This window comes from Amblyomma maculatum, chromosome 8 (genome assembly GCF_055883805.1).
Source record: "Amblyomma maculatum isolate TAMU_Amacu chromosome 8, ASM5588380v1, whole genome shotgun sequence".
Lineage (NCBI taxonomy): Eukaryota > Metazoa > Arthropoda > Arachnida > Ixodida > Ixodidae > Amblyomma > Amblyomma maculatum.
In genome coordinates this window covers 23,122,148-23,136,708 of record NC_139351.1, presented here as the reverse complement: position 1 = coordinate 23,136,708, position 14,561 = coordinate 23,122,148, and the positions used below count along the sequence as shown (strand labels likewise).

Sequence of the window (14,561 nt, the reverse complement as noted above, 5' to 3'; positions counted from 1 at the left end):
CAACACCAATTTTCGAATATAAACTGTTTATTGCATTTTATCCCTGATGTGCCACGCAACTAAACTTCAAAGTTTCAGCTCCATCACAGCAGCAGATATTTTTAAATCTAATATTTTCATTTATTCGTGAACAGCTTGCTGACCTGGCAACTAGCTAAGCCACCAATGACAAACCGATGTCGTTTTGCGTGCTGCATGTTCTGTGCATGAGCAGCGTCAACTGCGGTGAGCCGACGTGGCGGACCAAGCCACAGCCACAGTCTCCTGAGAGCACGGCAGACGACGGCGCTCTGCTTCTCCCTAATAGCCTCTAGACCTATATTGTTTTGCACCAAAGCCACAGCAGATGTCATTTTGTAACTGGACAGTGACAAGTTATAGTAATGGGTACTTGATCATGAAACTTCCTCGCTCTTAACGCCAATGTTTCGTATTAAAGACAAAATGATTATTTTCAGTGATGCCTTAGCAGCAGAGCTAGTATGCGAGAACATCATAAATGGGCACCGCAGTGGCAGCAACTGCTGCACAGCCGTGAGCAAAAACTCTCACCGTATGGGTCACCATTCGTCAAAAAGCATTCGGTTTTTAAAACTGTTTTCCCAAGGCTTATTATTACGAGAACAACAAATTTGAGGATGCTTTTCTGACACGCAGCAAAAAATCCACCTTAGCTGGCATGAACAGTCTTGCAGAAGGCACAGGCGGTGCGGCCGGCTGTCACCAGTTAATAATTATGAGTTATTAACGATGCGCCAGTAATGGTGCGCACTCCCAGACACGCTTAGAGTGATTGGGGGTAACTAGTCCGGTCTCAAAGGAGATGCCCTCGACTTGTGTGGCAAGCTCAGCCGGAAGTGACAGAAGGGGGTGGCCGTTTAGTGCCCAACTTTCGTCAGTTCAAGCCAGAGTAAGGGTCGGAGTCAGAAGTAACAAGAAAAAACAAACTTTATACACAGCAAGAGACGATACAGAGAAATTCACATGAACCATTAAAATGCACAGACGAGAGGGTCACAGAAAGGCAATGCTAAGCATGCAACTAAAAAGAAATTCAGTAACATAGGAGCTTTACCACACTGAACAATAAATGAGAGAGTCAAGTAAACAAACACCAAATTGTTCACAAGGCACTGTTGGAGACCGACGCCTGGAGAGTCACGATGTGGCCGCCATGTAGGACGAGCGCCACTCCCTCGCAGGTCTATGGGCTTGCCAGCAGCGTCGGGAGCCGAGCAGTAGCACTTGAAAACTCGCCTCAATACTAGCTCAAACAATAGCCGACCCACACAAGCGGCACGACCTCCATAAATAGGGCGTGCAGTGTCTGTCTGTTACAACGTGCCTAGGCTGGCGCACACATACACCTAAATTCACTCATGTAAATGTCCTCTCATCCTCCCGCCGAGCCGCGCGTCGTCATTGGTTAGGCGCGGCTGAAGCTTCGAGAGAAGCCGAGAACCTTCTGGCCGAGTGAGTCACCGTATGTCACCGTCGTCGCCGAATGATGAGAAGGAGGGTGAAGACAATGCATACAAGGCCACGCGCTCTCCTCGTACGGGGAAGGGCGTTTCTGGAATGCCGTCGAACGTTCGACGCAGATGCTGCGCGGGCTTCCTTCGCACCGCGCTGGCTTAATAACAATGTGCGCAGATTTCGTAACATCGGCATGGCAGTGTTTATTTACAATGGTGGAGGCAGTGCTGCCATCAGACAATGTCAGCGGTCACGCCGAAAGTGGATCTGTGGGCAAGCACTAAATGCGCTTCACTACAGTCTGTGTTCTGTTTTCAGAAACATGTTCACTATAGTCATTGCGAGTAATGCTGGTCTGAGCAAGTGCAAGCACAGTACAGTGCATCAGCAACTTATCAGAACTGGCACAGCAGCAGATGACGCAGCGGCCGGTGTGAGTTTGTGACGTCACAAGCATTTCAACATGGCAATCGCTGTCGGTGGGAGGGACTTCGCAGTCTCAACTTCAGCAAGTTATTTCGAAATGAAGAATGCATCTAGGAAGCTCGAACTTCGGAAATAAAATAACAAGGTTCAGTATTATCGGGCAGACTACAAAACTAATATACTGGATGACCATGGCATGACCCCTTTAAAGAGAGTGTAGAATATACAGTAGAACCCCACTATAGTAAACTTGGATATAGTAAAAACTCGGGTATAGTAAAGTGAAACTGAAGTCCCAGTCCATCTTCCATAGAAGGCTGTACGTTTTTCCCCCTTTATAGTAAAGTTATTTTTGATAAAAATCTGTTATTGTAAACGAGGTGTAAGTGTAAAGTGAGTCTGGCCACGGCAACGTGCTTCCCACGAATTGACATCGCCACAGGTGTGTTACCTCGGAATTTTTCTTCAGTGAAAAAAAGAAAAAATGTAACAACGCAGAGAGTTTGCTTTAATGGCTTTAACACTATGCTTACCTACATAGAGGAGAAGCCACCTTTAGGTAGTCGTGTAGGAAAGCATGCCGGTCGTGGAAAAAAAAAAAGTAAAGCTGACTATAAATGTGAAGTGAAGGCGACACGGTCCATACAGATAGTAAAAGAGTAAGAGTGCAGCAAGAGATAATGAAGAGAAGAAACGTCTGAACATTCGCAGCATTAGGCGGGGTGGCAAGTGAAGGCGTGGCGTATGCAGTTTTGCGATGCTTTACTGCCGCCGCATTTCTCGTCTAACATCTCTTAAAGAGCGGGAGATGATGCAGTGTTCATGCAAAGCTTTGGCTTTAGTATGAAATCAAGTTCAGTTGCATTCGTAGCCACGTTGCCTTCATGCTTAAGTAGTCCCACAAGATGCAAACAAAAACATCATATAACTGGAAAAAAAAAAGGAAAATTGTAGAGAGATGATAACCCGAGGTAGAAGGTATTTTAGTGCTTTTTTTTCATAAAGCAACAAGACACACTTAGTAGGCAGCCATTTAATTACTAGACACCATCTTAGGGGCCATGTCAACCCCAACACCTGATATGGTAAAGATTTTTGCCGCTCCAAGTGACTTTATTATAAAGGGGTTCTACTGCAGTAAAACATGATGAAAAATCCTAAAATAAAATGTAACTTCAAGGAAATCAGTGAACTGTTACCGAGATGTGGTCATGCAGTTGGCTACAATGATGATAACAGCAGTGTTTCAACACAGTGTGGTACTTCAGTTTGTTTTATGCAAATTTCAATGCCTAATTAAAATCATAAATCAGTTTTTCATATACGAGTGCTCAAGCTATACAATATCAGACTAGATCTTTTTACTTCTTTCATAGTCTGTATGTTTTGGCTAGCATTCTGTCCCCCTTCAATTGGAAACTTGAAGGCCTCTTTGTGGCTGTAAAATATTTGGAGGGGAAGTTCATTCCAGCATTAAAGGGACAGGTTTGGTTTGGTCTGTGGGGTTTAACGTCCCAAAGCGACTCGGGCTATGAGAGACGCCGTAGTGAAGGACTCCGGAAATTTCGACCACCTGGGGTTCTTTAACGTGCACTGACATCGCACAGCACACGGGCGCCTTGCTTTTTGCCTCCATCGAAAAGCGGTCGCCGAGGCCGGGATACGATCCCGCGTCCTTGGGAACAGTAGTTGAGCGCCTTAACCACTGCGCCACCCCGGCAGGGTCATTAAAGGGACAGTCTACTGGCATAGAAGAGTATAATCTACCTAAACACTTGGTTGTATCATAGCCGGAAAAACTCTTAGTTTAACCAGGAATTTATATTCTGAATTGATCAAGAAAGTCAGATTTTATAGAGGGTGGCACTTTACCATGTCCTTTTGTTTCAGCTAACATGGTAGTACCTGCTCGGAGCATCTGAAGAGAATATACATACTACATTTCATAACTATGCCATAGTATCATATGGACAGTTATTTGTGTTCATATCAACTTAAGGCACCTGATTTCATTCTCTTTCAGTAAATAAAAGCCACTTTTATTCTTTTATCTTGCTTGATTTGTTTTTAAAATGAGTACAAAACAGAAAATTTCACAACCAAGGACGCCGCTGTACTTGTAGCAGCATTTCTACTCGGTTGATGGTATCTATGATGGATGCTATAGGGTTTATTTATTCATTTCATTTTATTCGAGGCTACCAGTACTCTCAATTAACAAAACTGTGTATTTTATTTAACGACACATTCTGCGTGAGACATATAGGCAGCACAACGGTGTTGCGTTCACAGAGCTATATTGGGTTACTATACTAACTGCTATACATGGCAGTAATTGAATTACAGTAATGAAATTACTGTAATTTAATTACTTTTTCCAGTAATTTGTAATGTAATGAATTACTTTTTTGGTTTGGTAATTTAGTAATGTAATGAACTACTTTTTGGCAGTAATTTCGGAGCAAAAGTAATTAAATCCTTTCGAAATTACTTTTACTTAAATGCACCACTACTCCATCAATAGACAACAAAGTAGAGTATTGCGAAAGCAGGAACGACGTGCCACAAGCCGAAGCCAGCGTAACGAATCGGCAAAACGAGACAAAATTGAGCCAAACAGTGCGCCTGTGACCTCCTGTGTAGCAGTTCACAGTGCAGTTATCCCATGGCAACCTTTCTCCAAGCAGCAGGAAACAAGGCGTCAAGGAAATGCCGAAGGGACAGATGGTGTAAGAAAGCCGGAGTTGAAAACTAGTTGGAAGCGCGGTGTGTTGCGTCGGCTAGGGCACAGTGGTGCCTGATTACACACATCACCACGGGGCGAGGAAGGGTTGGGGCGGGGTAGACAGGCAGAAGGGTCCATGCCGTGAGCCGCTGTGGCGTGAGCATTATTGAGCGTAAGGTGCCGAAGATGATTCTTAGGACTACGGAAGCAATAAATAGCCTAGTTTCTTCGGGACCTTCAAATGGCGGACACAGCTCCGGGCCAGCAAGACGCTAGGTTCGCCGCTCATTTCACGACAGTTCAACCACGCTTCTGCTTTTGTTGTTATTTTTTTGCAGTTGTCTTATTTTTTTCAACGTCAAGTGCTGTAGGAAAGAGGGAAGGAATAGTTCTCTGGGACGGAATTTGGCGGGAAGACGAAATAATGTGCGTGCTTCGTGTCTGGAGATCAAGTTGTTGTTTTGTTTACTAGCTTTACTTAGATTTTGCATGGATGAAAACTAGAAAGTAATTTAAAAGTAATTTAATTGTTCAGTCGAAGTCATTGCAGTGTAATTTTATTAATTTTTAGGAGCAGTAATGAGTAATGCAATTTAATTACTTTTCTGCGATTTTCAGCAAAATATTTAGTAATGTAATTTAATTCCCTTTCAAAAGTAATTTTGCCATGTTAGCTAACTGCATGTCAGGCCCCCGAAGTCAGTGTTTGCAGACACCGTATACCATTGAGGAAACATGACTACCAATGAAAATATTGGGTTTTAAATTATTCTGCCATGTTTCTCAACTCAACAGACGCATATTGGTTAATTTGGGGACGGAGCTTATGAATGAAGCAAGAAAAAAAATCGTTGAAAAAGTCAGTAGACTGCCGCTTTAATACTTTCGTGCAGCACACGACAACAAGCCCCTTAAAACAAGCAACCTTAAAGTATCAGGTATCACATGAACTATTTCTACACCAAGATACGACCACAAATGTGAAGTTGTTTGCTGTTCAGCTTACTGACACAATAATCATTGTCAACATCACCAAATCTGGACAGCTTACGCTTTTTGAAAAGGCACTGTGTGATAACATGAGACCTGCTTGAAAAAAAAAAAAAAAAAAAAAAAAAACACTTTGCACTCAGCAAAACCAGTGCTCAAATATGTTCTGAAATCATGGCCCTGGGCCCCTCCCAAAACATTTACAGCAAACGGAAAACAGCACTGAGAACATACACAAGCAGAGAAATACTCAGTAGAAACTGCACACTATTGTTGCAAAGCACAACAAAGACTACAATGAGAAGTTGCACTGTTGGGCAAAGCAGATGCTGTAAACGAAGAGGCTCTAGAAAAGTGTCCAAATTCCTGCTATCCTTCAATGTAAGCAAAAATTTCAAAGCACAACTTTTTTTTGCAAATCCTAGACAAAAAGTCCAACAGACAATGTACACATCCACACATAAGCCAGACTGGCGTTTCACGCATGCATTCTGTAAAGTACAGTACAGTGGCTTCCTTGCACAAACACCAGTGTGGAGAAGCTGCATGAGCACAATTTCCATACCTGTGTCATGCCATGCAACAGATGTAGATGTAGAAGCAAAATATGGTGCTAAGAACCAGCATGCTATCATGGTACGGCTGCTTCGCCTACCTTAAAGAAACTGATTAGAAAGTTCCAACGCCTGTCTCAAGGCAAGACTTGAATTTTTGAGCGTCCCTCAGTGACAGTGTTGTGAGTGCTCTGACTGGCCACAAATAATGTAATTTGAAGATTCTGCAATGCATGGCTATACAAATCTACCTCAAAATGCAAATACCAGCAGTGGAATGCTGCACAGCACTGAGCTAAAGCCTCACCTGTTTTTCTCAAGGGCTTCTGTAAGCTCCCCAATAGCGATCTCCAGAAATTCTTGATAAGCACGGTTGGCATCCAGGAGGTGTTGCAGGTCAGATGGTGCTTCCGTGTTGCTCGAACCTGTGCCAAGGGGAAAATGTATGCACTTTATTCCAAGCTTAAAAGCCAATAATACTAACACTGTGTACAAACCTGTTTGGCTTGAGCAAGCTTGTAACAATTTCTTGGAAACAGATGTAGAAAGGACAGGTGCTGGTATGAAGTGGGACAGGATGCCGGGAGTATACATTTTCAATGTGTGTGTGTGTGTGCGTGGGGGGGGGGGGGGGGGCAATCGTTTACATACTAATATTCGCTCACTCTATAGCTTTTGTCGCTTTCCTGCGCAGAATGAAACCAGCGAACAAGTTACGCTCTCCGTGGTAGCTGCACCTGCCTATTTTTGTTAAATCTACTGTTCTACGACGTAAGTTACGGTAGTAAATTTGTCTACCACGGCAGAGTGCATGGTATGTATTTCTGGAAACTTCGAGATCCAAAGCTAGGTTACAACAGGAAAAAAAAAAAAAAAAGGAAAAAATGTAAATACAGCAGGAAGTTTAGTTGGAAAAAAAAAGGAGGGGGGGGGGGTGATATGGGAACACATTAACCCCCCGCCCCCCCCCCCCCCCCCCCTTTTGTAGCAAAACGCCCACATGATGCAGCACCACACACGCAACAAGCAGCGCACGTGTAGCTTGTTAACATATATGCTCTCGGTGATATGTGCAAGTACGCACCAAGGAAAGATTCATCATCCGCTTCTTCCTCGCCGCCGTCATTGTCCTTTGCCGTCAAAGGTGTGCCAACGTTAATATATGATGAGTGCGCATAGCTAACGCGGTTGCCACACTCGTCGCTATCGTATTCGTCGCTGTCGAACTCTTCAACTTCACAGTCACTGGGAAAAAACGCTAGCGGACGCAAATCGAGAAGAGGAGCGTTGCTTGGTCCCGGCTCCGCATCGTACTCGTCCATCGGGCCCGAGTCCATAGGGCTTCCCGCCAAGGAGATGGGCCTTGGAAACTCTTGATCGTATCCCTGGGATCCCCTCGAAACACATACAACTGAACAAGCTGCTGCTGAACGCAGCAAACACGTTTTTTTGGCTCCAGCGCGCCACAGCGGGTGGCGCTGCGCCGCTCTCTCCTCTCATCATCATCATTGTGTGTGGTAACTCTAGTGAAACTGTATGTGGTAACTCCAGTGAAACAATTGACAATATGTTAGTAATGTAGAAACAAAAATTTAATAAATAGAATGATGGTTTAGTTCACCAATCTAAATCAATAATTAAGATATAGGTAGAAAAATGAGCATAATAGCTACTGCTACCACCCTGTTACAAAGGGCACGCTCTTTCAAAACCTCCGCATAGACCTTGACCTCCGCGCAGCGCGGCCGCGTCGTCTGCTCCCCGCCGCTAGACGCATCGAAAAGCATGCTGTCGTCTGCTCCGCACTAGTTTCCAGCACGTGTTTGCGCGCGCGCGGTCGGTTGTTTCTCTCCTCCTCCGGCCGCCCGCCGCGCTGAAAAAAAAAAAAAAAAAAAAAAAAAAAAAAAAAAAAAAAAAAGGAGAAAGTGACGGCGCGCTTATTCGCAAAATTCGTGTTGAAATGATGGTTGTCGGCTTTTCTTTTCTCTCTCTCTATTTTTTTTTTTTTAAGGTATCTCGCACCTCTTTGTAACTGGCGGTGCCGCAGCAGCCGTCGCGGAACCAAGTCGGCCTCAAGAAACAGATATACGTCATTAATGCAATCACTTGGCGCTTATAAAGGAAAAACACATACGTCAATCGTTCTATCCTCATACGCGATCCTGCTTCGGGTGCTCAAAACTGCGCATTCGTTAGAGGAGATAACTGAGCTAGGGATTGCACAGCGTAGGTGTGGAATTAGGAAGACGAAGGTTTCCGTGGAGAGATGTCCCCGCCTGCATGGAAAGTCGTCAGGCATTTCCTCGTTCTTCGTCTCGTGGAGAGAGGAAACTGCCGCAAAAATGGCATGCCTCGGCTTCTCTTCAGTGACCCAGGCCGTTAAGAAGCCCCTCATCGTTATAGGTAGGTAGGTCATTGATTTCGGATGGCAGCGTCAAAGCAGCAAACTCCCCCTGGGTCCGCTGTCAACAGGAACCAAAGGGTAAGGCGGCATGCTTTGTGCCTTTGTAGTGAACGCGTCCTAAACGCGCCGAAAACAGGCACCATATGGCGCCGGCTGCATCGCCTAAAACGTCTGTCCCCAAAGAGTTGAATAGGCCCCTTTCAAGTGAGCAGTCACAAATGGAAAGGAAGATCCCCAACCAGCGCCCGGAGCACTCGTCGCTGTACGTACACGCGTATCAATTCTCAACGAGAAGGACCCTTCATTCTCTGAACAGCATGGACAGACACATGAAGAGGTGCCGCCTCAAGTCCTTCAAAATACCTGTCGCTTGCCTCTGCCTTCGAGTAGCGAATTCGCGTTCATGTCTTTTTTTTTTTTTTTTTTTTTTAATGTTTGAGCCTGGCCAACAAGCGCTCTTTGAAAACAATGTCCGCGGCGAACAATTAATCATAATTTTTCACTTTCAAAAGCACCGATAAAAAACGTGCCTCCAGCCAGCCTCTATGTCAGCCGGGGCACAGAAAAAAGCAAAAATAAGAAACCCCACTGTCGCACACACACCATCTGTCGCACACACACCCGGTGCGTTCGCTGATATATGACCCAGCTGGTAGCAGAGATCAGTTCAGACCTGCAAGCCCTTCTTATATCTGTCTGGCGGAAATCTCGCACTTATTCGGACTGCACTTCACCACCAATAAATCGACAGTAGTGGTTAGAAAGAATTCCGGCGCTTCCTCAAGCTTATTCCTGCCACGCACAAGATGGGAGCTCGAGTGTTCAAGTGTTACCCCTCGGCGACTTGTTTAAGAACGTGGACACGAGCTGAATGATGATTAAAACGTTTTATTGAAAGCTAAGGCAAGGGTGTTTACGTATGTTGGTCGGACCCTTATAGTCTGGGTTTCCGTTCCATAAGGCCGCTGCCTATTCGATCGCTCTTTCCACGAGGGCTCGCGTAATGCCGCATTCCGCCACTTCCCTTCAGCCGCGCTGACATGCATGCCTGCGATTGCAGCACCGAGAAAGAAGCAGAACGCTCACTAATTTTTCTACCCCTTTGCAGACATCTTCCCCCCCCCCCCCCCCCCTCTCCCCTTTTTTGCGATGATTCCTTCATCCCATTACCGCCTCTAATCTACACTTGCACGGCAGGTGAAGACGAACCACTTATCTTATGGTTATGTTTATTGAAAGTGACAGTAAGGTGCGCCTTGTAGTGTTTCAGAATAAATTTTTTCCCAGCGAATTGTGATTATTTACCGATGAGGCCAAATAAGTGAGATCTGCTCTGCCTTCAATAACGCCCAAAAGTAGAGAGTTTGGGCCATTTAAATCATAGAGTTTCCGCGCCAAACAATTTTTTTTTTGCTTTGTATCTTAATAATATAGCATTCACTTAACGTAAAATTTTTTGCATGTATAATAAGCCAAAAATATTACCAGTACATTTGTTTCAAAAGTAATAATAATATTTTAGTTAGAAATTTAACTCGTTTTGCAGTCTTCCAGCTGTCGGCACAAAGTCGACGATATTGCGAGCCGCAGCCGCAGGTGCGTGCCGTGGTCCGGTGGTCGTACAGCACGTGTATTGGCGACGCTGCTGGAGCATGGGTCCAGCTGAAAAGCGCAAGATGGGAAAAAAGAAACTTAGCGAGGTCAGTGTCGAGGAATTTATGGCTGGAGGCTTTTCGTCGAATTCCGAGGACGACCAAGCGGCAGCTGCACGGTTACCAAATGGCGAGTCTACCAGCTCCGGCGGTCAACTGTCAGCGAAGATGAAGAAGAAACTGAAACGAAAGAAACGACGCGTTTCGGGTTCCGAAGAGAACTCTGCCACCAACTCCGGCGATGACAACAAGCTACGTGCGTCCAAGGTGCTGCCAAAGCAGAAGGAATCTCAATCGCGTCCGGCATCTAAGAAAGCAAGCAGGAAAAACGGACCTTCAAGCAAGGACATTTCCCAAGCGGCATCCGATAGTTCTGACAGTTATTCAGACGCTGGAGAAAACACGAGCAGCGAGGACGAGTCCGATGCAGACATTGAAAAACAGAAGGATATTGTTCGCAAACTCAAAGATACCGATCCCGACTTTTATAAGTACCTGGAAGAGCATGACAAGGACCTCCTGGATTTCTACACTACCGAAGCGGACGAGGATGAAGGCGCAGACGAAGAGGATGAGCAGCGGGAAGCGCATCAAAAGAAGAGAGTTCTCAAACTAGAGCACATAGACCAGTTCGAGAAAGATCTGCTCGCCAATCCGGACCTGCGCAAGATTACAGAAGTCGTGAACTGCTTCAAGGCAGCCGTCTTGCAGGCAGAGGGAGAGGAGATCGGCGCAGACTCCAAGAAGCAAGCGAGTCCCTTCAAAGTCGAGGGGCAAGTCATATTCAACGCAGTCGTCAAACTCTGCCTCAGCGACCTCGTGCCCGCGTTACACAAGGTTCTGCGTTTGCCGGAGCCGGCTGTGATGCAAGATGAATCAAAGTCGTTCGACCCTACCAGAAGTCACACCTGGAAGAAAGCTTCTTTTGTCGTGAAAACTTACCTTACAAATGTCGTTAAGCTCATCACCGCTGTCACGGAGCCGCAGCTTGTGTCAGTGCTCTTGCGACACATCTTATTTCTTGTTCCCTACTACATCGCCTTTCCTCAAGTCGCAAAGGCTCTTCTGAAACGCCTCGTGCAACTGTGGTGTGAGGCAGAGGAGTCAGTTCGTGTTGTCGCTTTCGTCTGCCTCCTTCGCACGCTTCGTGGGCTTCCACGAAACTACCACGACACTGTGCTGAAGCACATGTACATGTCTTATGTACGCAACTGCAAGTTCACCTCTCCCACAACATGGCCGCTCATCAACTTCATGAAGCGTTCCCTCGTTGAGGCTTACGCTCGAGACGAGGCCTTAGCCTATCAGCATGCTTTCCTCTACATTAGACAGCTTGCAATTCACCTCCGAAATGCTATTACAGTTCGCAAGAAGGACACCTGCAAGGCTGTCTACAACTGGCAGTATGTCCACTGCTGCCTACTCTGGTGCCACCTATTGGCAACAGTGTTGCCTGGCAAGACACTCCAGCCTCTCATCTACCCATTGGTCCAGACCATTGTTGGCACAATCCAGCTGATTCCTGCTGCAAAGTATGTCCCGCTGAGGTTCCACTTGGTTCGTGGTCTCATGCAGGTGTCGTCAGGCACAGGCATCTTTGTCCCGGTCATGCCTCATCTCCTTGAAGCCTGCACAATCGTCAACTTCAACCAGAAGCATTCAGCAACATCGATGCGACCGTTGGACCTGAGCTGTGTGTTACGGGTTTCCCCAGCGCAGATGAAGGAAAGTGGCTTCCGTGACGCAGTCGTGGAGACATTTTACGAACTTGTACTCGAGTATGTCTCAAGTGTATCACATTCGGTGGCATTTCCAGAGTTAGTCCTTCCTTCGCTGCTCTACCTGAAGGACTTTTGCAAGAAATGCAAGGTTGCAAACTACACCAAAAAAGTGAAGCAGCTCATAGAGAAGATGGAGGAGAACTACAGGTTCATCGAGGACCGGAGGAAGAACTGTAGTGTTGCGCTCAGCGATGCACAAGGACTCGACTGCCTCGAGCAAAGGTGGAAGCAGGAAGGGACCCCGTGGACCAGGTTCTATGAGCAGTGGAGCAAGCTGCGGAGCCAGAGGCAGGAGACAGCAGCTCGTGGTAAGGTAGTGACCAAACTGCCAGAGCCTGGATCAGACTCTGACGATAATGAGCCGCGAAGAAAAAAGAAGGCAGCACAGAAAAAGGAAGAGGCTGAAAAGAAACCATCTGCCAAGAAACAAAAGAAAGCAAGGGCTGGGACAAAAGACGACGATGTGGTAGCTGTTGGCAGGGACGATGACATTGTTCAAGACATGGCATTGTCATCGACGTCTGAGGAGGAAATGACTAGTGACGATGATGACGATGATTTTGATGAATCTGGCTAATAAATTGTGTTCTTTTTAAAGCAGCCTCAGAATTTTGATTTCTGGTGGGGCAACTTAAAGGCAGAGAGCAGACACACACACACAGTTATCAGCAGGTGGAATGCGATATTGCAAGTGCATTGCCTTTGACATAACTGGCGGTATTCACATGACGTCGTGTTCCATGTTGCTGTTGGGCATGTGGCTACAGGGGTACAGGCCAGAGCGGGTAGCAGTAATCGCAATAGATGCATACACAGCTTTTTGCCATGCTGCATGTGCAGCGAAATAAAATGGTGAGCATTATGATGTCAGCAAATACTCGCTCTAAAGGAGGCTTCTGTGGGAAGTCTAGCTTTCGAATAAATTCTGTCAGCACGCTTGCACTACCTGCATTTTTTGCAGCTCACATCTGCCAAAGCACGCACAAACTTATCCAGAAGCTATATGAGCCTATGATTACTATCACTTTGTTTATCGTTCAACTTAAAGATGAGTACAATGCGATGTTACAATACTAACAATTTGCCTAGCAAAAATTAGCTTGCTTGCTGAGCAGTTCGGCTTATGCAGCTAGAAGTGAACTCAACTTATCAGTCAATTCAGTAAGCCTTTTTTTTTTTATGACCGAGGCTTGCCGTTCTCTTGCTTCAGCCATATCAGCTAAGCAGATGCTACAATGTGTTGACAATGTCGCACATAGGCTGCTTGAAGTGCATGCTAAGGATCGCCAGCACCCATTTGCATTTGTCCCCAGCATGTTTGCAGCTCGTTACACTTAGCAAAAAAAATTAATTCCTGATCGCAAGTACCCACAGGATGCACAATGGCGGCTGTCAGTGGCCATCAGCAGATTGGTTTTATGAAAATCTAAATACCACGTGCTGGCTGTAGATTCTTCGAGGAAATGGCACATCAACTGATGTAACAAGGGCACACTACACTAACTAGCGAGTACTGCTTCGCTAAGGTGCAATATTAGGCTGCGAGTTCAGATAAACGGAAATTTATAATGCGCAGTAAAAGCATGGCGGTGATGGAATAACAACACTGCTCGCAAAATATTCAAAATTACGATTATTTCCACATCATCAGAAATTATTTTTGGGGTGCTGCCGAATTTCACTTGCTTAATCATGTGTACTAGTGTCATATGCACAATTAGAAATTCAAAAGACATCAGAAACAAATTAAATGCCTCCTCCTATCACAGGAACACCGAGGTCAAATTCAAGTTGCTCTGTACGTACCATGTGAGGTTTATCGCCCCGAAGTGATTTGAGCTATAGGGGATGCAGGAGTAGACGGGTTTCACATCAATTTCGACCACCTGAAGATGTTTAAACATGCACTAACATTGTAGTTTTGCCTCCGCCAATACATGGCCCAAAGTATTGGTATTCGAACCCACATACTCCTGCCCTCTAGTGATGACGGGGCCATTTCAATTAGGAAAAAAAATAAAAACCTACCAAATCGTTTCAGCTGGAGGCTGAGTGGCCTACACTGGCACTGATACACATTGGTTTACTTAATATAAATGTACAAAAAACCTCAGCCATGCTTACATCGATAGTCCTATTGCCAAGCAAATGTTGGGTTACATTCTAGCAACCCAACGAAAAACAAACACACTCCTCAATATAAGTGTTGCTGCAAACACTTCCATTCAACATTATGAGAAACACAGTCTGCAGAAGCTGTTGTAACACTGAATGAAAGTGCCTAACTACTGGACATTGTTGCTCCAATGCTGTGTTTTGCATTTTTGCCTTAAAGGGGAATTACGGGTCTTTTTTTGGGGGCATTCTGAGTTTACAATCACAGTTGCCTCATTCTAGTTTTAGTACAAAAAAAAGTTCTCAAAATATCAAGTAATAATTATTTTAAGAGCAAAAGATAGACCTATTTTACAACCAGCCTGTGACTTCACTGCCAACCAAATTTATGATGTCCCAGATATGGCCACAAATCCTATTTTGTGCGCTTTTATTAGC

The 14,561-nt window shown here is 45.4% G+C and overlaps 2 protein-coding genes across 3 annotated transcripts in view; one reads left to right on the top strand and one right to left on the bottom strand.

The window, feature by feature from the left end:
* Pbp95 (proximal sequence element A Pbp95) overlaps positions 1–7,664 on the bottom strand; it is an 82,006-nt gene extending 74,342 nt beyond the window's left edge. For both annotated transcript variants that reach the window (XM_084576116.1, XM_084576117.1), the window contains exons 1-2: positions 7,256–7,664; positions 6,479–6,596 (exon numbers count right to left, since the gene is read on the bottom strand). In XM_084576116.1, the coding sequence (XP_084432242.1) occupies positions 6,479–6,596; positions 7,256–7,508 (371 nt within the window). In that variant the 5' untranslated portion in view covers positions 7,509–7,664. The remainder of the gene's footprint in view (positions 1–6,478; positions 6,597–7,255) is intronic.
* Positions 7,665–10,143: 2,479 nt separating this feature from the next.
* On the top strand, positions 10,144–12,605 carry Noc2 (Nucleolar complex protein 2). Its single transcript, XM_084576115.1, has one exon. The coding sequence runs from the start codon at positions 10,228–10,230 to the stop codon at positions 12,583–12,585; it is 2,358 nt and encodes a 785-aa protein (XP_084432241.1). The 5' UTR covers positions 10,144–10,227; the 3' UTR covers positions 12,586–12,605.
* The last annotated feature ends 1,956 nt before the right edge of the window (positions 12,606–14,561 follow it).

Excerpts from the sequence above, each read along its gene's own strand:
- Noc2 (XM_084576115.1), top strand. The coding sequence starts at position 10,228 with ATGGGTCCAGCTGAAAAGCGCAAGATGGGAAAAAAGAAACTTAGCGAG.